General features: G+C 49.1%; 1 protein-coding gene across 3 annotated transcripts in view; it reads right to left on the bottom strand.

The window, feature by feature from the left end:
* Window positions 1–213: 213 nt before the first annotated feature.
* The window catches only part of SHROOM2 (shroom family member 2), a 164,962-nt gene continuing 142,481 nt past the window's right edge, over window positions 214–22,694 (bottom strand). For 2 of the 3 annotated variants that reach the window (XM_025371818.1, XM_025371819.1), the window contains 5 exons: window positions 18,719–19,414; window positions 13,535–14,086; window positions 11,834–12,005; window positions 4,985–5,257; window positions 214–2,978 (listed from right to left, as the gene is read on the bottom strand). In XM_025371818.1, coding sequence (XP_025227603.1) covers window positions 2,712–2,978; window positions 4,985–5,257; window positions 11,834–12,005; window positions 13,535–14,086; window positions 18,719–19,414 — 1,960 coding nt within the window. In that variant the 3' untranslated portion in view covers window positions 214–2,711. The remainder of the gene's footprint in view (window positions 2,979–4,984; window positions 5,258–11,833; window positions 12,006–13,534; window positions 14,087–18,718; window positions 19,415–22,694) is intronic. The other variant, XM_025371820.1, reaches the window with a different exon arrangement.

Genomic DNA, 22,694 nt, shown 5'->3' with positions numbered 1-22,694 from the left:
ACATTTTATAGTTTGTTACACAGCATTACTGGGGCACCAGCTAACTGATGCGACCTGGTCCCTGTTTCTTTACTACAAACCGACTAGTGTAAATAAATTACACACATATAATCAATCCCACAGTTTACTCAGATGGCTTAAGAATCTGACATATGGTGAGGATATTCTTTTTTTACAAAAGCTGTAAGGTAGGTAAATCAAAGACATGCTCCATTCACTTGAAGAGACACTTTATTTTGTTACAGTCAAGCAGGATGATCTGTTGATAGGTGAGTGGTAAGTGTCGAGCATGAAATCTACACACATTTGCTGCGGTGGACTGAAGGATACAAGCCACAGGCCACCTCCCATAGGCAGAGCCCTCCACAGCCACGCTACAAGAAGGGGAAGGAGCAGCTGCCACCCAAGAACACAAGGGCCAACCATTAGCACCAGATTGCTTTTCTGTGAATAATACAACTAGATACAGAGTTATGGATGTTGACTCACTAGAATCTTTGGGTCCCCACTAACCAGACATTTCAGAGGCAAACAGGGGAACTGACGGGACAGCTCACTCTATGTGCTTTGCTACAAGGATACTCGAGCACTATGTATTGCTATGTAGAAGAGAAAGTCCTAAAAAGACATCAAAAGGCTGAGTACAGACACACAAATTGGATTATTCACATTTTACACACATATCAAAATGACCACAATACTGTATTTGAGGGCAAAGAATAACAGGTAAAAGCTCTGTCAAACAAAATTCTCTGAAATTCCTTGGGTCCTCTCCCTGAGGGAGAAAGATGGGGCTAAGTGCACAGCTAGCTTCACCTTTTCAGACTGACCACCATTCACAGCGAGTGACCACCAGCTGGAGAGGAGGAGGGAGCTTCGCTGGCAGAACAGGGAGTTTTCAAGTTAGCAAGAGCTTAATTGAACAGGAATACACACTTTTGGAAAGACATTTATCCTTCTGGCATTGGTAGGCTGCCAGAAAGGCTGTTTATTGCCTGCATCATTGAGCTTGCCAGTTTGGACTTGGCTCTATAGAAGGCATTACCGCCAACACGGCCCCTCTGGCTCAGGCAGTGTGGATTCCAGTCTTTTAAGACATCTGTGTGTGTGCGTCTGTGCACGCGCACGTGTCTGCTTTGGTAAGGCGGTGGTCACTGTTGCTGACAAAATGAAATCTCCACTTCACTGGAAAACATCTTTTATGGGAATAAGGGGAAGTCAGGATTAAAATGATCTGTTGATCCAACAAATGCCCTAATACGGCCTAAACACGAAGTCACCCAAAGGATTCACTCACCATTAACATGCATTTAATTAAACATTTTTTGAAGAAATACACTGAATCTACAATTATTAGATAAAAATAAGTAAGTTATAAATTATAACCAAGCTGTCGGCGGCTGAACATCTTTTCGTGTGCTTGTTTGCCACGTGTGTATGCTCTTTGGTGAAGTGTCTATTCAAGTCTTTTGCCTGCTTTTCACTTGGGCTGTTTTCTTACTATCCAGTTTGAGAGTTCTTTGTACATCCTGGACACAAACCTTTTTGTCAGATACATGATTTGCAAATATTTTCTCCCAGTCTGTGACTTGTCAATTGGAAATTGACAGCATGACAGTGTTTTAATAAACCAGGCTCTCTTTAGAATCCTGCCATTTCAATCAAGGAAATGGATATAGAATCTTTAAACTTCATGGCAGAAAAAGATCAAGCTCAGGAGTTGTGTAGTCCACGGGACCTCTGAAGAGCCAGAGGAAGGGGTCTTCCCGTACATGGAATGTGGCCCTCATGCCAAGCTAAATGACTTAAGGAGGAAACAATGGAAAAGTAGCCAATTATGATGGACAACCATATGCATACAAAATACATGGGGGGAAAGCAACTGAAAAAATATTCTGTTAGTCTTGAGGAACAGCTAACAAGCACATTACTACTGGACACACTCTTAACCAAAAAATTTTACTTTGCAGAAAAACTGTGATGTTAGGTGAGAAGGACTAAAGCTATTTGCCTGTTTGATGCGTGACTGTGTTTTTTAAAGCATGCACGTTATTTCTTTAAGTGGCAATTTAATCTTAGAATGAGTGAACCTAACCACACAGGTTGTTCCTTTCACAGTTGGTTTTTAACCATTAGGAAACTATTCACCTTTCCAAAAAGTTAATAAATTATCATCATCATGATGATGACTTCTGCTGGGTCAGAGAACATCATTAGATAACAGAGACAAATGCTCACACTGTTGAACGAGCAGGGACAAAACCTGGCAGCCCATGCCTGGATGAATCACAAGAGAAGATGCGCACCAGGGTCCCCCTCTCATGCACGTCATGACGTGCTGGCCGCTGTCCAAGCAGTTGGCTCAGCATCTGAAGACGGGAGGAACAACGGGTTTCCCACTGACAGTGACCACTCGGCATGCACCACAGGCCCAGCCCACAGCCCATGCAGTGGAAACTCACATCTGGCAGAGCCTAGTGTCAGATGTAGTTATGTGTAAAGGAAAATGGCTCTCAGCAATCAAAAGGGAAACTAAAAAATTAAATAAATCATCCCACACAAACACAAAAGTTATTGCTTTTCTAACAGCCTCTTTGCTATAAGAGAAGTCTCCAGGGCATGAACACGGGCAGGGTCTTCGCGAGTATCCTTGGGAACGGAGCTGGAGCTCGGAAGCCCCGTGCCCCTCTCCTCCACGGGGGACCGGTCTCTTATTTGCCCCTTTCAGGCTGAAGGCTGTCGAATAAGCACTTCAGCTGCTCTTCACCAAGGTGGATTTTATCTTCCAGCTCCCGCTGCTCGATGATGAGGGCCGACTTCATTTTCACGAAGTGCTCATAGTCCGCGAGGCTCTCCTCGCTCAGATAGTTGGCCAAAATGTCAAAGACGATGCGCTCGCGGCGGTCCAGGTTCTCCTTGAGCTCCTTGGCGTCCTCGTGCTGCTGGATCAGGACTCTCTGCTTCTCAAGCAGTGATTGCTGTTGACAGACAAACAAGCCTGTTGAGGACCAGGATGAAAGCCCGGGTACTGGCCAACCCTTGAAGACACTGGCAACTTGTGGGCTGGTCCCACAACTTATTGATGGAAACCCTGATGCCACCAGAGATCCGATGGGGTCCACAGAGACAAACCCAGGGCCCAAGGCCCAGGGGCACGTGTCTCATGGCTGCAGCGGGCCAGCCTGAGGCCCCCAGAAGCCGCCCACAGGCCTCTCTGGGTTTCCTCTTGCTGTCTGAGCCTGCCTCTCTCCCACCTGCCTTGAATGGTGAGCAGAAGAGTCACCAAAGGACTCACAACGACAGAATTCTGAGATGCTGCAAAGGGCAAAGGACTGCGGGGCCCTCCTGGTATCAAGGTCCGCTCCATGGGAACACCGTGGGACAGCTGGCCACATGGGAGGACTCGACAGGAATTCAGGGCAGGCTTGCTAAACGCTCCTGGCAGAAGGAGGAGAAGCCCTCGAGCCTGCAGAGCATGTCTGCACACAAGGAAGCCCGAGGGTGAAGACGCAGTGCTGTGCACAGGTGTCGGCCAGCAGCCGCCTCGGGCACGGTGCCACCCTGACCTAGCTAGTTCCACGACACAGTAACTAAGCACTCGGCTGAGTCAGAAGGGCACCGTCTCCAAGCCCAGCTCCAGGACAGCGTTCTGCGTGGCCCAAATCACCCTCACCTGGAGAAAGGGGAGAGGCGCTTCTTCTGCTCCCCTTCTGAGAGAGGCTAAGATGATACAGATGAACATTCTGAAGGCCTGTTCTGTGCAAACAAAACTAGCTGTTTTATTGATATTTGGCCTATGAGGTAGAAGCCAACAAGGCAGCTATTATTTCCCTTGGTTCACATGTGAAAGCACGAAAAGACAGACCCACTGAGAAACGCCTTGAGAGCTGCACGCCTCAGGAACAGGAGAAAAGTCAGGTGCACGGTCTGGTTCCTTCTAGACTGATATATGCCCTCTTGTTAAATCACAGCTACAACAACCACAAGAAAACAGCTATCACTGAGTACTTACGATCGTCAGCAGGCAGGTATGTCTGTTACGGACTTATACATGGTAAAAGAAAAGTTAAAAACAACAACATGATTTTTCTAAGAAGAGACGATTATCAGTAAGAGTCAATAGGAGTATCTGAAAATATGTCAAAAAGAGGTAACAGTTCTTTGGGAAGATCCCACAGCCCTGCAGTCCAATGACAGTTCAACTCCCTGCATCTGATGAGCACCTTTTCCCCTCAATTAAAAGGAAGGAGGCCGGGCACGGTTGCGCACACCTGTAATCCCAGCACTTTGGGAGACTGAGTAGGCGAATCACTTGAGCTCAGGAGTTCCAGACCAGCCTGGCAAACATGGTGAAATCACGTCTCTACCAAAAAAATACAAAATTAGCTGGGCCTGGTGGCATGCACCTGTGATCTCAGCTACCTGGGAATCTGAGGTGGGAGAATCTCTTGAACCTCGGGAGGCAGAGGCTGCAGTGAGCCGAGATCACACCACTGCACTCTGGCCTGGGCGACAGAATGAGACCCTGTCACAAACAAACAACTAAAGAAATATAAAAGGACTGAACAATGAGATCACTTGGACTCGGGAAGGGGAACATCACACACCGGGGCCTATCATGGGGAGGGGGGAGGGGGGAGGGGGGAGGGATTGCATTGGGAGTTATACCTGATGTAAATGACGAGTTGATGGGTGCAGCACACCAACATGGCACAAGTATACATATGTAACAAACCTGCACGTTATGCACATGTACCCTAGAACTCAAAGTATAATAATAATTAAAAAAAAAAAAAAAAGAAAGAAATATAAAAGGAAGGAGAGGGTATAGCGTGTGCACTGTCTTGACAAGGTCTGCAGGAGGAGGTGGACAGGTCATGTGGAAGCTATGCTAGGCTCCAAGGAGCTGACTTTCACAACACTTGAAAAACAGCCTTCCCACGAGACCATCCCCCATTTCCAAGTCAGACGCATCTGTATTTACCCGATCACCAGGAGAAGCATTGTCGTCCAAATTATTGAGGGCATTCTCCACCCGGGCCAGGCGGCCTGACAGTGACAGCAGGAGGTTCACCACTTTGTCCAGGTCTCCAATGAACATCCGGAACTTGTCAAACTCGCTGGGCTTGCAGACGCCTTTCACGATGGCCTCCACCTCGGCCCCCAGCACAGTATTGGCCTGCACGTCCTCCAGCAGGCTCTCGCGGGCTTCCCGAAGCACCTGCAGCTTGCGGCTGATGCTCTCGATGAGCTCCTGCTGTTGTGCATGGGATGGCAAGGGAACACGGAGACACTAGTTAGGCCGGCCCCCACCCCGGCCACACTGCTCACTGCCACCTTGGTGCGCCTACATGAAAGGTGAGCTGACCTGCGTGAAAGCTCACTTTTGCATCATCAAATAATAGGGGATTTATACGACTAAGGGAAAGAAGAATGACTCCTAATGATACTATTGGCATTTAAAAATAAAACAAAATAAACCTGTTCTCGTTCTGTTCATGCCCTATTAGAGAACATTGGAGTTGTGGCCCTGATGCTCATCATGGTAGATGCAGTTTTAACCCGTATCTTTGGAAGGAGTCACAGACCTATGTATTCTGTTCTTTGGAATTTTCTAATGTAAAGACTCACATAGAGAGAAAGTATTGAGTCTTATGTCCAGCACCGAATTCCATGATTAGTAAGTGTCCTGTACATATAATTATTGTCACTACCAATTATTTTTATTTAATTTTTGTTTTTTGAGACAGGGTCTTGCTCTGTCACCCAGGCTGGAGTGCAATGGCCTCCCGGGTTCAAGCGATTCTCGTGCCTCAGCCTCCTGAGTAGACAGGATTACAGGCATGCACCACCACGCCTGGCTAATTTTTGTATTTTTAGTAGAGACAAGGTTTCGCCATGTTGGCCAGGCTGGTCTTGAACTCCTGACCTCAGGGATCCACCCACCTTGGCCTCCCAAAGTGCTGGGGATTACAGGTGTGAGCCACCAGGCCTGGCTTAGCAATTAAAATTTTAATTGCTAAAGACACACACAAAAAAAAAAAAAAAGAAAAGAAAAAAGAAAAAAAAAATTAATTGCTAATACTAGCATATAAAAATTAAGACCAACAAAGCGATACGAATGAACTGAACAGTCTTTTACTATAACCTACTGATTTCAACTTGACCAAAATGCAAACAGATGACTGTTTTTAATTGTAGTGAAATATATGTGACATAAAGCTTGCCATCTTGACCACTTTTCAGAGCATAGTTCTGTGGTGTGTGGTACATTCATGCTGCCATCTGTCTCTAGAACTCTTTCATCTTCCCCAACTGAAACTGCGTAACTATTAGACACTAACACTCTATGCCCTTTCCCACCAGCCTTCTAAATGATGATTTTTTTTTGACTTGTTTAGAGAAGCGGTCTTGCTATGTTGCCCAAGCTGCAGTGCAGTGGCTACTCACAGACATGATCATAGTGCACTACAGCCTCGAACTCCTGGCTTCAAGTCATCCTCCTGCATCGGCCTCCTGAGTAGCTGGGACTATAGGCGTGTATCACCACACCCTGTTTATAAATGATTAACTTTTAAGGAGCAAAAATAAAAGTGAAAAGTATGAACCCTTTAAATCAGCTGCCATCCTGAAGTGAGGTGGCAACATACAGTCTGATCTGAGTGACAGACAAATAAACAGATCCTCCTCCTCCTCCAACGCCATATTTGAGAGATATTACAGAGGTGGCTTTAAGGAGTCCGACAGGTAAGTCTTGCCTGGAAGAGCCCTGTCTCATGGCCATGGCTGTCTTTCTGCCTTTGAATCCGTCCACGACACATGTCATGGGAGTTTGCCTGAGCAGGGCGAATTGTGAGGAAGCAATGTTTAGGACAAAGGTCATGTGCTGCCTTTCAAGAACTCTCCCTGCCACCAGCCCTGCCCAAGATGCCGTTGACGACACCAGCCTCACATCCACCACCACTGCGGTTCGCTCGGGACTGTGATGCCAGCACACGCTCTGGGGAGCGCACGGCAGGAGGACGGACACTGAAGAGTGCTCAGGTGCACCGATCAAAATGAACTCAACAGTCAATGTGAACAGGAAAGCTCACTTTGTCATAACAAGCAACACTATTGCATGCAAAGTGGATCCTCGGCAATTGTCAGTGCCATCATCCCTTCCCTGGGGAAGCTGACAGACTCTGACCCCAGTGGGTCTGCAGAGCTCAGCAGAGTGGCTCATGCTTGGGCCTGGATGGATGAGAGACTGAAGTCTCGCTTGAGCTCTGAGGGATAGAAGTGTCCAAGAGCAGCACAGGGGTCGCAGCCCTACCTCTGGGACTGGCATGAAGGTGAATGGGATGGCGGTGTGTAAAGCGCTTAGCCCAATGCTCAGATCCAGTAAGTCCCCAGGAGATATCAGTTCTCATCAACAGTGGGATCTGGGATGAGGAGCAACTGCCCTGATTCCATAATCTACAGGTAAAATGACCAGGCGGATGAGTATTAGGCAGGAAAAGTCAACCCCACAGCAGGAGAGACACGTGCTAGATACGAGGCAGCCTATTTCCTGATTGCGTGAGGTCTTTCCCTCACATAGATACTTCTATTTTATTTTATTTTATTATTTTATTTTTTGAGACAGGGTCTCACTCTGTTGCCCAGGCTGGAGTGCAGTGGCATGATCATGATCACCACTTACTGCAGCAGTGACCTCCTGGGCTCAACCGATCCTCCCACCTCAGCCTCCCAAGTAGCTGGGACCACAGGCATGCACCACCACACCTAGATAATTTTTTTTTACTTTTGTAGAGACGGGGTCTCCCCATGTTGCCCAGGCTGGTCTTAAACTCCTGGGCTCAAGTGATCCTCCTGCCTCAGCCTCCCAAAGTGCTAGGATTACAGGTGTGAGTCATTGTGCCCAGACACACACAGATGCTTTTAAAGAGAATCTCCACCTAGCATTTATATATCCCCCCAAAATGTGAAGAAATGTGAAGGTAGGTATGAGCTCTTATCGGGGGACTGCCTCCTCTTGGTTCAGTCCGCCTTGGGTTTTTCAGTCTGCCTCTCCTACAGGTGAAAGCGGAAAGCAGTTGCGCAGGATGCATCCACCCTGGCTGCTGAGTCCCCAGCACCGCTTTCTCCCGGAAAGCACACATGGAATGGAGACGTTGCTTTGGCTTCTCCAGGTCAGGTTACAGCTGCTCAGGATGCCAAGACATTTTCTTCCCTTACCATTTTAAACACATATGTGTCTAGATTTCTTTTCCCTTTATTTCCTCTGTCTGTGTCTATATATCTGTGTTTCTGTTCACCTACCTGTGATGCAATATACGTATAGATATTTATCTACCTATCTATCTATATTGGGGTTTGTCCACAGTTCCTGGCTCATCATTCCCACAGCCCTCGTTATAATGTTGGCGTGCTTTATGCCTCAGAAAACAGACTCTCGCTCCCTGACCTTCTCCTGCCCTCTTTGACCTGCCCAAAGCAGGATCTAATCTTCCCCAACCTTTCCGTAAAGAAATCCTCTGGCCCCTTGAATGACTGCAGGTCTTAAGATCCCCATATTCTCGAAGGGTCCTGCGGCACACCTAGGGGGAAGGAACGCTACATAGAGAGGCCAACAAGAATCTCAATAGGCAGACCTTGTGGCTTTCTCCACAGTCTGTTAGGACTGGATTGTAGTCTTTTTGTTCAATCACATTTCTACACAGATGTCTACCAGGCCTATCCAATGAAGACTCCATTAAAGGCCCAAGAGGACAGGGCTAGGGCCTTCCTGACGGGTGAAGACAGGAAGGTTCCTGGAGGGTGGAGCACCCAGGGAGGGCATGGAAGCTCCTCTACACTCCTTTCCCAATGCCTCGCCCTACACATGTCTTCATCTGTATCCTTTGTAACACTCCTTATCATAGATGTAAATGTTTCCCTGAGTTCTGTGAGCCACTCTAGCAAAGTAATGGAAACTAAACAGGGGTCATGGGAACCCCAACTTGTAGGTGGTTGGTCAGAAGTCCCTGAGACTCAGACTTGCAACTGGTGTGTGTGGGGGGTGCAGTCTTGGGGACTGAGCCCTCAACCTGTGGGATATGACGCTACCTCCAGTTTGACAGTGTCACAACTGAACTGAATCAGAGGCCACCCAGTTGGTGTCCGCTGCAGAAGTGACTGCTTGCTGGGTGTGTGGGAAAACCCCCCTCACACATGTGGTCACCAAAGTCTTCTGTGTTGGTTGCTGTGGCGTGAGAGCAGAGGAAAAGCAGTTTGTACCTTTTCCTACTCACTACCTATCTGGAGAGACTGTTTAAATCGAGAATCTCACAGCTGAGAATGTGGCCAAATTTTAGATACTCATCACTTGAGGGAAAAGCACAAAACAGGAAATAGGCAGGAAGAACTTCCCAAATTCCTATCTGATACCAATGCTAGCCTGAAGGAAGACTGTAAGCAATGCAGGTAACTGTGGATATGGAAGGACGCCCATCAGGGCTGTTCAGGAATTTTTCAGTGCCATTCTTCTTCAGCAATTACGGAAATGTAGATTTTATACGGTGCGTGAACACGTGCCCTCAAAATCTACCTCAGTTGAGCTAATTTGAAACTGGGCTCTCTGGAAGGAGTCCAGATTTCTGTATTGGTTCTTTTACGTGTCACATGCACACTTTTATTGAAACCATTTCCCCTTTGTTAAAGGGCCATTGTATAAAGAGCAACCATTGGCTTTCAAAGATTTCTGAGACAAGACCTGGCCTGAGACAGCGCACAGATCTGTGGCTGTCCACACCACCCAGGGTGCTGAAGGGCTCACCACTGTGGTCCGTACTGTATGGGAGGCCCATCTGCTATTTCTTGCAGCATGTGGCTTTCCGGGAGGCTCAGGTAAGAGCCTGCAACAGTAGAGACCAGGCACACAGCCACTCTCACCCCTTCACTAAGATGGGCCGAGGCTCAGGGCGATTGAGCCCTGGGCCATTCCCTTCCTCCACCTTTTATTCCCTTCTATGGGGGAAACAAGGTCTTTTCTGTCTGGGCCCTGCACTCACCTCCTGGTTCCAGGGAAACGCCATAATTCTCAAAGATTCCAAACTTAAAGCAATCAGCCATCTGCTTCTCCTGAAGAAGCCCCACAACTCAACATGGTGCTCTCTTTTCTAGGCAGAGTCCTTCTGAGCTACCCTAGTATAAAACCATATTTTGTCGTCTCTGCGTGCTGCTTCTCTACCAGCCACCAGAGACCCCTGCTGTATCCCTGCCTGGGACTTCCACTCTCTCACCTCTGTCCTTAGTCTTCTCCTAAAATAGAGGGTCCCCTGATTTGGCTCTCAGCTCTATGACCACCTAGCAACGCGGTGACTGGGACAACTGTGGTCCCCCTGGGAATGTTGGAAGCCTGCGGAATTCGGGTCTCATGTGTTCCCCTGAAGCAGCTACAGAGCAGGTGGCCTGCTAAGTCCCCACCTGTGCTGTACTTGCTTCCTCCCTGAACATGCCTCCGCCTGTACACGTGTTGCAGGAACGTGCGACATCATAAGTGTGTGGCTGCGGGAAAAGCAGGGAGAAAATGTAATACAGCAGTGGCCACTTTGTCAAATCAAGCAGGAAAACAGGACCGCTGAGTCACCAGCACCATAGAGAGCTGGGATGTATAGCATGTGCTTCTGGTGCAGGTGCCCAACTCACGCTTGCTGAACTAAAGTGAAGCCAACTTCCAGGTCACAGTGACTCACTCAGTTCCGGAGCCACACTTCTGGTGAGGCGGCTTCCCAGCATCTCCAGCCTCCCAAAGCAGGTGGACAGAGTGCCCCACAGATGAGGGTGGCAGAATCAAGGCATGCAGCTTCTGAAATTCATTATATCATGAAAAACAAAGGCATGCGAGCAAAGAATGCAGTTCTCTACATCCAGGCAGGGTGTGGCCCAAATTCAAATGGTCCAGACAGTATGATTTTCCTGGTTCTGGGTGGAAAAACTGAACATGTTTTGGATTCTTTATTTTTCAAAAGAGGAATGTGCAGCCAGAATGAAGCGAATGGTACCCTGTGCCAGACGGAGGGCCCGTAAAAGCCCCAAGACCCAAACCCTTAATTTTCATTTTCTTTTTAATACCTTGAACCAAAAAGTTATCACCTTCTAGACCGGAAGCAGAGGCTCACGCCTGTAATCCCAGCACTTTGGGAGGCTGAGGTGGGTGGATCACTTGAGGTTTGAGACCAGCCTGGCCAACATGGTGAAACCCTGTCTCTACTAAAAATACAAAAATTAGCAAGGCTTGGTGGCGGGCGCCTGTAATCCCAGCTACTTGAGGGGCTGAGGTAGGAGAATTGCTTGAACCTGGGAGGCAGAGGTTGCAGTGAGCCGAGATTGTGCCACTGCCCTCCAGCCTGGGCGACAGAGGGAGACTCCGTCCAAAAAAAAAGTTACCACTTTCTAATTTGAAAATAATTTTCCTTTATCTGAGGCAGGGGGATCGCTTGAGGCCAGGAGGTCAAGGCTGCGGTGCGCCATGATCACACCATTGCACTCCAGCCTGCACGACAGAGCAAGACCCTGTCTCAAAAATAAATAAGATAAAATGAAAAAGAATGGTGACTAAACTAATTTGACACTGGATCCTACTGAAACAGCAAAGAGATGTTGGTGGAATGGGTCAAGATTAGAACACAGAACTAACCACAGAGGGCTTCATTAATATCACCTCAAATTCCACTGTCCTGAGTGAAAGCTGAACACAAACGCCCTGGGACACGTGGTACAGGGTCTGCGCTGGGGTAGGATGGTATGGTCCGGATGCCTGCCCCTGCCTGGACACGCGCACACTGTCATTTGAAATGGGCTCTCCTACCTTCTTTACCGACAGGTCATGGTCCAAGTCGCTCCCCGAATCTTCTTCACGCTCCTGCTGCTCCTGCATGTCCTTCATCTTGATCAGCAGCTCCGCCTTGGGGGCCGACGTGCTGTAGTAGGTAGAATTGGTGGCCAGGGATACGGCCGCAGGCACGCTGGGCTCCTCTTTCCTGGGTAAAGGCATGGGAACGTCAATGAGCTGGGACTGTGCATGCAAACAGCCCCTCCGCCCCACTCCCTGGGTTGTGACAAATCAACGCTGGCGCTCACAAAAGGACACCAGCCAGGGAGATGAGACAGCCAAACGGGGAAAAATAAGTAGGTAACAAGGTTAAAACTAAAAACCATCAACCCTGCCAAATGGATACTCGTAAGTGTAGGAAATGTAGTTTTTAAAAACGGCAAAAACTCAAATAAGCAGGAATGTCTAAAAATCTCTGCCATAGAGGTGAGAGCACAGATCACCTCTACCAGGAGCCTGGGTTGATGAGGACAAGGGCACGTGTGATGCTATCTACAAACACCAACCCTTCTCCCTTCCTCCCAGCAGCCCTGTTGGCGCCCTCCTGCCTGGGTTCACTTGGTCCAGCTGCTCCTCCTTGGCTGTGTGTCACACCCACTCCACCTTCCCACCCATGAATGATGCTGTGCTGGCAGAATGTATGTCAGCAGCAGGGAAGATGCCACCACACATGCCTTTGTGGTCAAGCGGCTGAAGGAGATATGCTGAAAGTGCTACTTACAAAACCAATTAAAATACATTCGTTCAGGCAGGTGTAAATTGTCATAATTTTTTTTTCCTTTCTATTTCAAGAGATGGGGTCTTGCTCTGTCGCCCACACTGGAGTGCAGTGGCACCATCATAGCTCACTGTAGCCTCCAACTGCTGGGCTCAAGTGATCCTCCCACCTCAGCCTCTCGAGTAGCTGGGACTACAGGTATCTAACACCATGCCTGGCTAATTTTTTGTACTTTTTGTAGAGACAGGGTTTTGCCATGTTGCCCAGGCTGGTATTGAATTCATGGGCTCAAATGATCCGCCTACCTTGGTCTCCCAAAGTGCTGGGATTACAGGTGTGCACCACTACGCATGGCCAAATTATAATACTTTTTTTTTAATGCAGATGTAAAAAAATTTCAAATAAAGTTTTAAAAATCCATTTCATAAAGAACCACATATATATTCAATCTAAGCCTTCATTCTCATGTTGGCACTAGGAACATGTGGGGGCTGGATGACTCTCTGTGGTGGGGGCCCTCTTGTGTACTGTAGATGTTGAGCAGCGTCCCCAGGCTCCACGCACCAGATGCTCGGAGCACCCCTCCCCACAGTGATATTGCCAACTGTACCCCAGGGTAGACAACGGCCCCATTGAGAACAGCTGTCTTACGAGAAAGGAGACTTGTGGCCATCATCAGAAATCCTGCTGGCCTCAGGCCAAGGCGTGGTGGCCTGCAGTGTGGATTTTCATGTCAGGGCCAAAGTCATCATTCCCTGGGATGGGGCCGTGAACCCTCCATTCCTCTTTCAGGAGGCTCACAAAAAAGTCAAAAAGTGCTAAGTATCGAGGAGCCCTTACGAAAATCTGTCTTCCCCAAAAGCACACATGAAAACAGAGAGGCATGCCCCCTTTCCCTTTACAAGTTTAAGAGATGCCAGGCAGAGTCATGCCGAAGCTGGGAGGCCACGTCTACTCACCTCTCCTCTGTGCTTCTAGGAGAGGGGATTTTGGGGAGCAGTTTCCTCCGCTGCTGGGCTTCTTCCAGGAGGTGCTCGTCTTTGGGGAAGATACCTTCCATCAAGTCCATGGTGGTTTTGATCTTCACACTGGGATCCAGGATGTCGGCCAGGGACTTATCCTTCCCCACAATCTCCCTGGCCAGCTCCTCCGACTTCAGGTCTTCCACAGTCTTCTCTTTGGCCTTCATGTAGCTGAGCCCCGGAGGGGAGGCGCAGCGGTCTTTCTCAGGGGGCGCCTGGGTGCCCAGGGGCTGGGGCTCAGCTGGCTGGGCCCTATGTGGGGCCTCGGGCTCAGCACCCTGACGCGTGTACAGGCAGAAGCGGGAGTAGAACTGCTCCGACGTGCTCAGCGTCTTGATCTGGTCTTTCTCCAGCCCGCGGGGCAGGGCAGGTGGCTCAGCAGGGCGCGCCAGGCTCTGGCGGCTCTCCTTCTCTGGCTGGCTCTCCGAGTGCACGATCTTGATGGGCACCATCTTCACCGTGGTGTTGTTGTCCATCACCCGCTCAATTCTGGAAGAAAAACAGTCTGCTGAAATCGCAAAGCATGCTCCAGCCACAGACCCCGATTGACGCATCCCCTGCCCTCCCCTTCGGATGGGAACCTGACTCGAAGGCACTAGCCAGCCACCCGACTTGAAGGAGCCTCCATGATCGCACATCCTGGATGAGACAGAGGCCTCAAGAAGCTCCCTCTGACTCCTGCCTCCGCCTTCCAACTCCAGCATCCTTTCCATGCTCAAACTGCCAATGTCACCCCTCAGGCATCCCGAGGTGTCCTCCAGGGGTTTGTGGGGGGCCGTGAGGACTGTTTAATACCATTTGTCATTCCGCCGATGATAATGCAAACTTTAACAAGCCCTGTTTGGTTAAACGTTCTTTTGTAGGTGAAGCCTGCAGTGGATGGGCATTTTCCAGGATTCCCATCTGTCCTTAGATTGCTGCAGTTCCGCGGGTTCCTGCGTACTTCTCAGGGCCTGGGGAGAGCTCCTCTCTGGAGTGGCTGTGCTTGGAGTCAGGCCAGAGCCCCCCACCATCCCACTCAGGAGAAGTTCCTGTGCCATGTGCAGGGCAGCCCACTCCACACTATCCTTGTACCCCCGTCCCCCTGTGCTTCAAGCTAGTGTTGCACAGATTTGCACACCAGTGAGATTATGATCTCGCAGTAAGCAGGGAGTCATCGGTTCTGTATTACTCCCAAAGGGCACAGATGTGCTTTTTTTAAAAAAAGTTTCAGCCAGGTGTGGTGGGTCATGCCTGTAATCCCAGCACTTTGGTAGGCCAAGGCGGGCAGATCACTTGTGGTCAGGAGTTCGAGACCGGCCTGGCTAACATGGCGAAACCCTGTCTCTACTAAAAATACAAAAATTAGCTGGGTGTGGTGGTGCGTACCTGTAATCCCACCTATTCAGGAGGCTGAAGCACAAGAATCACTTGAACCTGGGAGGCAGAAGTTACAGTGAGCTGAGATCGCACCACTGCACTCTAGCCTGGGCAACAGAGCAAGACTCTATCTCAAAAAAAAAAAAAAAAGTTTCTGGATGAAAGGGACTAGAGAGGCACCTAAAGCACCCCTGGGAGACTGGGGGAGAGAGCATGGGAGGAACAGGCCCGGCAATGCCACAGTCCCTTGTCTGGGGCAGACCTGCACCTGCTGCTCTCAGCAGCACCATGCTGGACCACGCTGACCAGGGCCAACTCAGCCAAGAGCTTTTCAAAGCACTGGAGAAGCAGCCCCATATGCTAGTGGTCAGGAGGGAAGCAAAAAGAAACAGGCCAAACTCCACAACCCCAAATTAGGATGTGCTTCTAATGAAGTCAACCCAAAACTGCCCCTACGACGTTACGCAAATGAATCAAATTTTCCACAGCACGAGGGCAGCCACGATGCTCTAAATTTCATGCTGTTTTTCCCTCTTTCACTGGTGACTGGGAATGCAGGAGGGCTCGTTCCCTATCAAGGGAGTGGTGCTCAGGCTGAGATGAACTAACTGTGTATTTTCCTCCCTCTCTCCAGTAGGGTCCATTAACATCTGATGTGTTTTATCTAGGGACTGACAGACACCTCACAACTGCTTCCTCATGAAGAAAATTTACAAAGTCTAACTGTGGAAAATACCGTTTAGATAGGTCAGACTTATAAAGGAAAACCCTGGCTAGGCACAGTGGCTCATACCTGGAATTCCAGCACTGTGGGAGGCTGAGGTGGGAGGACTGCTTGAGCCCAGGAGTTTGACACCAGCCTGGGTAACACAGTGAGACCACCCCCCTACCTCTCTGTTAAGAAATAATAATAAAAGGAGGAGGAAAATCCGGCCACCTTATCCAAGCAGCAGCAAACGCAGAACCTCTGCACTCCCTTCATCCCCCCATAGAAGCTCTGCTTGCCTATTACTGACTTTCACATCAGCCTGTGTTGGTATCCTCCCCCTTTTGTGCAGAATTTGATGTGCACAATAGAAAAAATTAAACAACACAAACAAATCTCCCTTCACAGGTTTTAAAGTATTGGGAAAGAGGCTGGGTGCAGTGGCTCGCCCCTGTAATCCCAGCACTTTGGGAGGCCGAGGCAGGCAGATCACCTGAGGTCAGGAGTTTGAGACCAGCCTGGCCAACATGGTGAAACCCCGTCTCTACCAAAAATACAAAAATTAGCCTGCCTTGGTGGCGTGCGCCTGTAATCCCAGCTACTCGGGAGGCTGAGGCAGGAGAATCACTTGAACCCAGGAGTCAAGATCGCACCACTGAACTCCAGCCTGGGCGACAGGGAATAATAATAATAATAATAATAGTAATAATAATAATAATATAAAATAAAATACTGGGAAAGAAAAAACCAAATCTCCTGTCTCCCACAGGTTCACATACACTTTCCAACAAAGCATCTATTCCTGATCATTTTTTAATAGAAATGGTCTCTCTTCTTAAAAATGCTCTTGACTTCCACATGAGAACAGTTTCACAAGCCTTGACTTCAAAATAAGGACAGAACACAGTGGATCGGACCTTCCAGCAACCAGCCCTCATCAACTCACAAATTTCTCCTGTTAATGAGCCGTGCAGTCTATGAGATCTTTACTAGAGCAGCCTGAAAGGAGTAAGATACTTTCCTTTCAGAACCTTACAATGTTACCAATTGAAAGGATATCTGAGTGATCTTTAGATACATTTTAAATGATGCAACGCCCAGTTTTGGCCCACAGAGAAAGCTGTGGTTACAACGCCTCCGCTGGAGATACAAGATCAGTATCAGTCATATCCTTTCTCTGCTGAGTTACTTAGAGGCTAAGAAAAAAAATGACTTGGCCGGGCGCGGTGGCTCAAGCCTGTAATCCCAGCACTTTGGGAGGCCGAGACGGGTGGATCACGAGGTCAGGAGATCGAGACCATCCTGGCTAACACGGTGAAACCCCGTCTCTACTAAAAATACAAAAAACTAGCCGGGCGAGGTGGCGGGCGCCTGTAGTCCCAGCTACTCCGGAGGCTGAGGCAGGAGAATGGCGGGAACCCGGGAGGCGGAGCTTGCAGTGAGCTGAGATCCGGCCACTGCACTCCAGCCCGGGCTACAGAGCAAAACTCCGTCTCAAAAAAAAAAAAAAAAAAAGAAAAAAAATGACTTGAGACTCTAGAGCAGTGAGGTCCCACAGAGTTTTCTGCGGTGATGGGAATACCTGTTATCTGTCCTGTCCAGGACGGCAGCCACCCTCCACACCTGGTGTGACCGAGGACCCGCATTCATCGACTTGGTTTTCTTTGCTCCACATTTACACAGCACAGGTGACGGTGGGTCCTGTACTGGGCATGCAGCTCTACAGCAGGGTTCCCAGCCTAACAGCAGATGGCATCTGCAGTCAGACAATGCTCTGTGGGGGCTGTCCATGCACTGCAGACCCTGAGCGGCCTCCCTGGGTTCCAGCACTAGATGCAGAGAGCACCCCCCACTCCCATCCCACTTAGGACAACAAAAACTATCTCCAGACATTGCCCAATGTCCCCTAGGGGCTAAAATCGCCCTCTACCTCCTAGGTTGAGAGCCACTGCTCTAGAGGATGAGACAGAATTTCTCCCCTTCTTTCATTTCTCAGTCCTTCAAGGCACTCAAGGAGGTGGTGTTTGTGTGTGAAAAAAGCTAAACAGCCAGTGCTCTTTTTTGCACAAGGTCTCACTCTGTCACCCAGGCTGGAGTGCAGTGGTGCCCTCCTGGCTTACTGCAGCCTTGACCTCCAGGCCCAGGTGATCCTCCCACTTCAGCCTCCTCCCTGGGAAGCTGGGACTATAGGCATGCACCACCATGCCTGGCTAATTTTTTGTAGTTTTAGTAGAGACAGGGTTTTGCCATGTTGCCTGGGGTAGCCTCGAACTCCTTGAGCTCAAGCAGTCCACCTGCCTTGACCCCTCGAGGTGCTGGGATTACAGGTGTGAGCTACCATGCTGGGCCTAGCGCTCTTGAAAGGTCAAGTCCCTGCCTGACATTTACCAACATCTCAATGGACGCAATAATTCCATGCCTGAAATCCTGATAGCACCATGAAACGTGAATGAGTATTCTTCTGCTTTAACAAAAGGTGTATACCAGCTTAGCTTTCTAACATTTAAAAAAAATCTGGAAAAAAAGGAGTAAGAAAATACTAGACACCATGAAAAACACTGTTAACGAGCTGTGCAGGCTATGAGATCTTTACTAGAGCAGCCTGAAAGGGGTAAGATACTTTCCTTTCAGAACCTTACAATGTTACCAATTTCACCTAACGGTGGCATGCTTACCTTCAAATCAATTCCAATCACAAATATTGACTGCATTAAAACAACAACAACAACAGCAACAACAAAACAGACCTCTACCCTGCAGATGCCTGTGGGTAATGCAGCTATAAATGCATCTGGCTTGGAAAAAGGGGAAGATGAACCACCTATTCACATCTACCCCTGTTCCCTGTAGGAAAGAGCAGTCCCTCAATGAGATAAAAATCCAACCACCACTGAAGCTTCACTTTCTGTCCACGCAGTTATTCCCCAGGACTGACTTTGAGTCCAACGCCTTGAGCTAAAGCAAGGTGCCCAGGTGTCTCCCCAGAAAGACCCACTGAGAACCTGTGTCTCACGGAAGGAGCCTCGTAGGGAGGGAACACTGTGGCAGGACAGTACCTGGTTGAATCCTCATCCTGGATGAGCAGGGGAGGTTTGTCCGTCAGCTTCTGGGGAGCGAACTGGGGCGAGGGGGAGCGCGAGGTCTCCATGGTGGCCGTCTGCAGGCGCAGGTGCTGCTGCTTGGGAGGGAGCGGTGCTTCTGGCAGAGGAAGGGATGTGTCCCCACTCACATGCTGGCTTCCACGCTCACAGGCAGCGGCCTTCGGGATGTCCTGGGGCTGGGCACTGCTGAACACAGAGGGGCTGTGGGAGAGGGACAGACGGGCCACACACACATCCAGGGATGCAGGGGACGGTGTTGGGAAGGGCCTGCCAAGGACGGCCAGGGGTGCGTCGGTAGGTGCGCTGTCTGTGGCCCTGTATCTCCTGGGCTCGCGCTTGGGTGGCGGTGGCCTCTGTGGGGCTGGCCTCTTGGCGAGCAGGGCTGAGCTCACTGGCCACGAGTCTTGTCCTCGAGCATGCAGGGGTGAGCCAGGGCTATGGGCTCGGGGTCCCAAGTCTGCTGGGATGCTCTCCTCCAAGTATCTATAATCTCGAGGTAGGGTTCCTGCTCGGCCCCGGCCCTCCTGGGGCAGCTCTGGGGCTCCCTGGGAGTGAGATGGTTCAGAGAATACGGGTGGGTTCGGTGCGTTCTGACTCGGTGGGTGCTGCTGTGATCCTGGGCTGCCTTCCCAACACTGGACATCTGCTTGTCTAGAGGAAGAACAAGTACAAATTAATCAACAATTCCAATAACACCTTCCCACCACAAAGGACTGGACCTGGATCTTCACAATCCCCTGAAGCCACTTTCAGCAGTTAAATCCATATGCACTTTCCCACACCTGTCACCACCGCAACTCCTCATGCAAGGTGGGGAGTCGTGACACACCTCGGACAACATGAGGCTGTCGACTGGCATGTCCCACAAGGGAACATGAAGCATTCAAGACACAGGTGCACACATCACACACAGACACACATGCACACACAAATTGCATTTGTTTTTGCAGGAACAAATGAACAAAAATTTCAGAAACAACATGAATGTTTGTGGAAATGCTCACATAGGGCTAGATTCAGAAATATTTACTTCAAGTCACAGTATTTTTATGTGGCTTATGGAAAATTGCCATATACAAAGGGGTAAACCTTTCTAAGATGAGCTGCAAATCACTTATTTAATAAAACCTTGAAAATCAGTACTGCATTATGAAAATTAAGACCAACAAATAAGAGTTGGGGTCTCGCTCTGTTGCCCAGGCTGGAGTACAGTGGCGTGATCATAGCATGCTGCAGCCTTGAACTCCTGGACTCAAGCAATCCTACCACTTCAGCTTTACAAGTAGCTAAGACTATAGGTGCCCATCACCATGCTTGGTTAACTTTTAAAATTTTTGTAGAGATGGGGTCTGTGTTGCCTGGGGTAGTCTCAAATTCCTGGGTTCAAGTGATCCTCTTGACTGTCTCCCGAGTAGCTGGAACCACAGGCATGCACCACCATGCCCGGCTAATTTTTGTATTTTTAGTAGAGATGGGGTTTCGCCATGTTGGCCAGACTGGTCTTGAGCTCCTGTCCTCAAGCGATCCACCTGCCTCGGCCTCCCAAAGTATTGGGAGGTCTGGTCCCAAAGTGTTGGGAGGGCAGGTCTGCTCTCAGCTTAGAGGAGGCTGAAGACACAGCACAGGCTTAGAAAACAAGCTGTAACTAAATAGCTCAACCTCAGAGCTTCAGACAACAGCAACCCCACTCAAGGAAGTCGGATTTCTCATGTGCACCAGGCAGACACTAACAGAAACTCCTAGCTTGAAGTGTTATCAAAATAACTTGAACGGCTGGGCGCAGTGGCTCACATCTGTAATCCCAGCACTTTGGGAGGCCGAGGCGGGCGGATCACTTGAGGTCAGGAGTTCGAGACCAGCCTGGCCAACATGGTGAAGCCCTGCCTCTACTAAAAATACAAAATTAGCCAGGCATGGTGGCGTGTACCTGTAATCCCAGCTACTCGGGAGGCTGAGGCATGAGAATTGCTTGAACCTGGGAGGTGGAGGTTGCAGTGAGCTGAGATCATACCACCGAACTCCAGCCTGGGTGACAAAGCAAGACTCCATCTCAAAACAAAACAAAACAAAACAAAACAAAACAAAACTTGAACACAGCTATGCATGGGTTACAGAACAATACATCTGTCTGGTTACAAAACACAGAATGGCATTAAAATACTGCCAAATTGACCTGCATTCTGAGAAGTGCTCTCACAGGTCAGATGTCTCCCCCACATTGCATTTCAATATTCAATGGTTTAGTATTCAATATTCCATTTCCCTTCCTTCCTCCTTGTGTGTGTGTGTGTGTGTGTGTGTGTGTGTGTGTGTGTGACAGGGTCTTACTCTGTTGTCCAGGCTGGAATGCACTATCTGGGCTCGCTGCAGCCTCCACCTCCTTGGCAGGTGATCCTCCCACCGCAACACCCAGCTAATTTTTGTATTTTTGTAGAGATGGGGTTTCACCATGTTGCCCAGGCTGGTCTCAAACTCTTGGACTCACGGATCCATCTGCCTTGGCCTCCGGGCCTCCTAAGTACTGGGATTACAGGTGTGAGTCACTGTGCCCAGCCTCAATATTTCAGCATTCAATAATTCATTTCATTCCAAAGAGTTGAGGTACACTTGAACTTTTTTTCCCTTTAAAAACTCCTGAAATATAGCACCCATAGACCCACTTGAAAGTACCGGTACCTGTTCTTTAAAAGTGCCATGTATTCGTTCGTTTTCACGCTGCTGATAAAGATATACCCGAAACTGGGAACAAAGTGAGGTTTAATTGGACTTAGAGTTCCACATGGCTGGGGAGGCCTCAGAATCAAGGCGGGAGGTGAAAGGCACTTCTTACATGGCAGTGGCGCGAGAAAACGGAGGAAGCAAAAGCGGAAACCCCTGAAAAACCCATCAGGTCCTGTGAGACTTATTCACTATCATGAGAATAGCAGGGGAAAGACCAGCCCGACCAACCACCATGATTCAATTACTTCCTCCGGGTCCCTCCCACAACACGTGGGAATTCTCAGAGATACAATTCAAGATGAGATTTGGGTGGGGACACAGCCAAACCCTATCACATCACCACATCATAGAAACAGATCAAACAGATATCTTTTTTTTTTTTTTTTTTTTTTTTTGAGACGGAGTCTCGCTGTGTCACCCAGGCTGGAGTGCAGTGGTGTGATCTTGGCTCACTGCAAGCTCTGCCTCCCGGGTTCACATCATTCTCCTGCCTCAGCCTCCCGAGTAGCTGGCACTACAGGTGCCCGCCACCACGCCCAGCTAATTTTTTTGTATTTTTAGTACAGGTTTCACTGTGTTAGCCAGGATGGTCTCAATCTCCTGACCTCGTGATCCACCTGCCTCAGCTTCCCAAAGTGCTGGGATTACAGGTGTGAGCCACCGCGCCCAGCCAGAAACAGATAATTAAATGTACTACAATTTATTGCTAAAATCCAAGTAATCCAAGTGCCTTTGGTCACCCACTGATTAAAAAGGAACTCTATTTGCAAAGTGCCTTCTGCAGAAGTGCTCCGAGATCCACCCATAAACGAAAGAGAACTCACTTGCAGGGAGCAAAGCCCCTGTGAGAAGTGAACAATGACATGGAGCAAGAGACCCACTGAGAAACTGGATGGCAGGCTGGCTCCTGGCTTCTCTCCTAATCAGAAACTGCCCACAGGCTCCTTCCCATCTTCCTAGAGGGCCACACTACAGGAGCTGGGTGCTCTGTTCTCAGGGGAGTGGCGTGTGCTGCACTGTCACTTCCCACGCCAGAAGAGAGGCACAGGGCGCTCCATCCCAACACTGCACTTCATTCAGACCTGCAGTAGCACAGCAATGTCTGGACCAAGTTCACCCCCCACCCCCACCTTGTAAAGTCAAACTATAAAATCACTAATTGGTTTTTATTGTCATAGATGATAAGAATCTGGGAAATCAGGGTCACCAA

Source organism: Theropithecus gelada, chromosome X (assembly GCF_003255815.1).
Source record: "Theropithecus gelada isolate Dixy chromosome X, Tgel_1.0, whole genome shotgun sequence".
Classification (NCBI taxonomy): Eukaryota; Metazoa; Chordata; class Mammalia; order Primates; family Cercopithecidae; genus Theropithecus; species Theropithecus gelada.
Note: the sequence above shows the minus strand (reverse complement) of the source record. Positions and strands in the feature narration are given on the sequence as shown.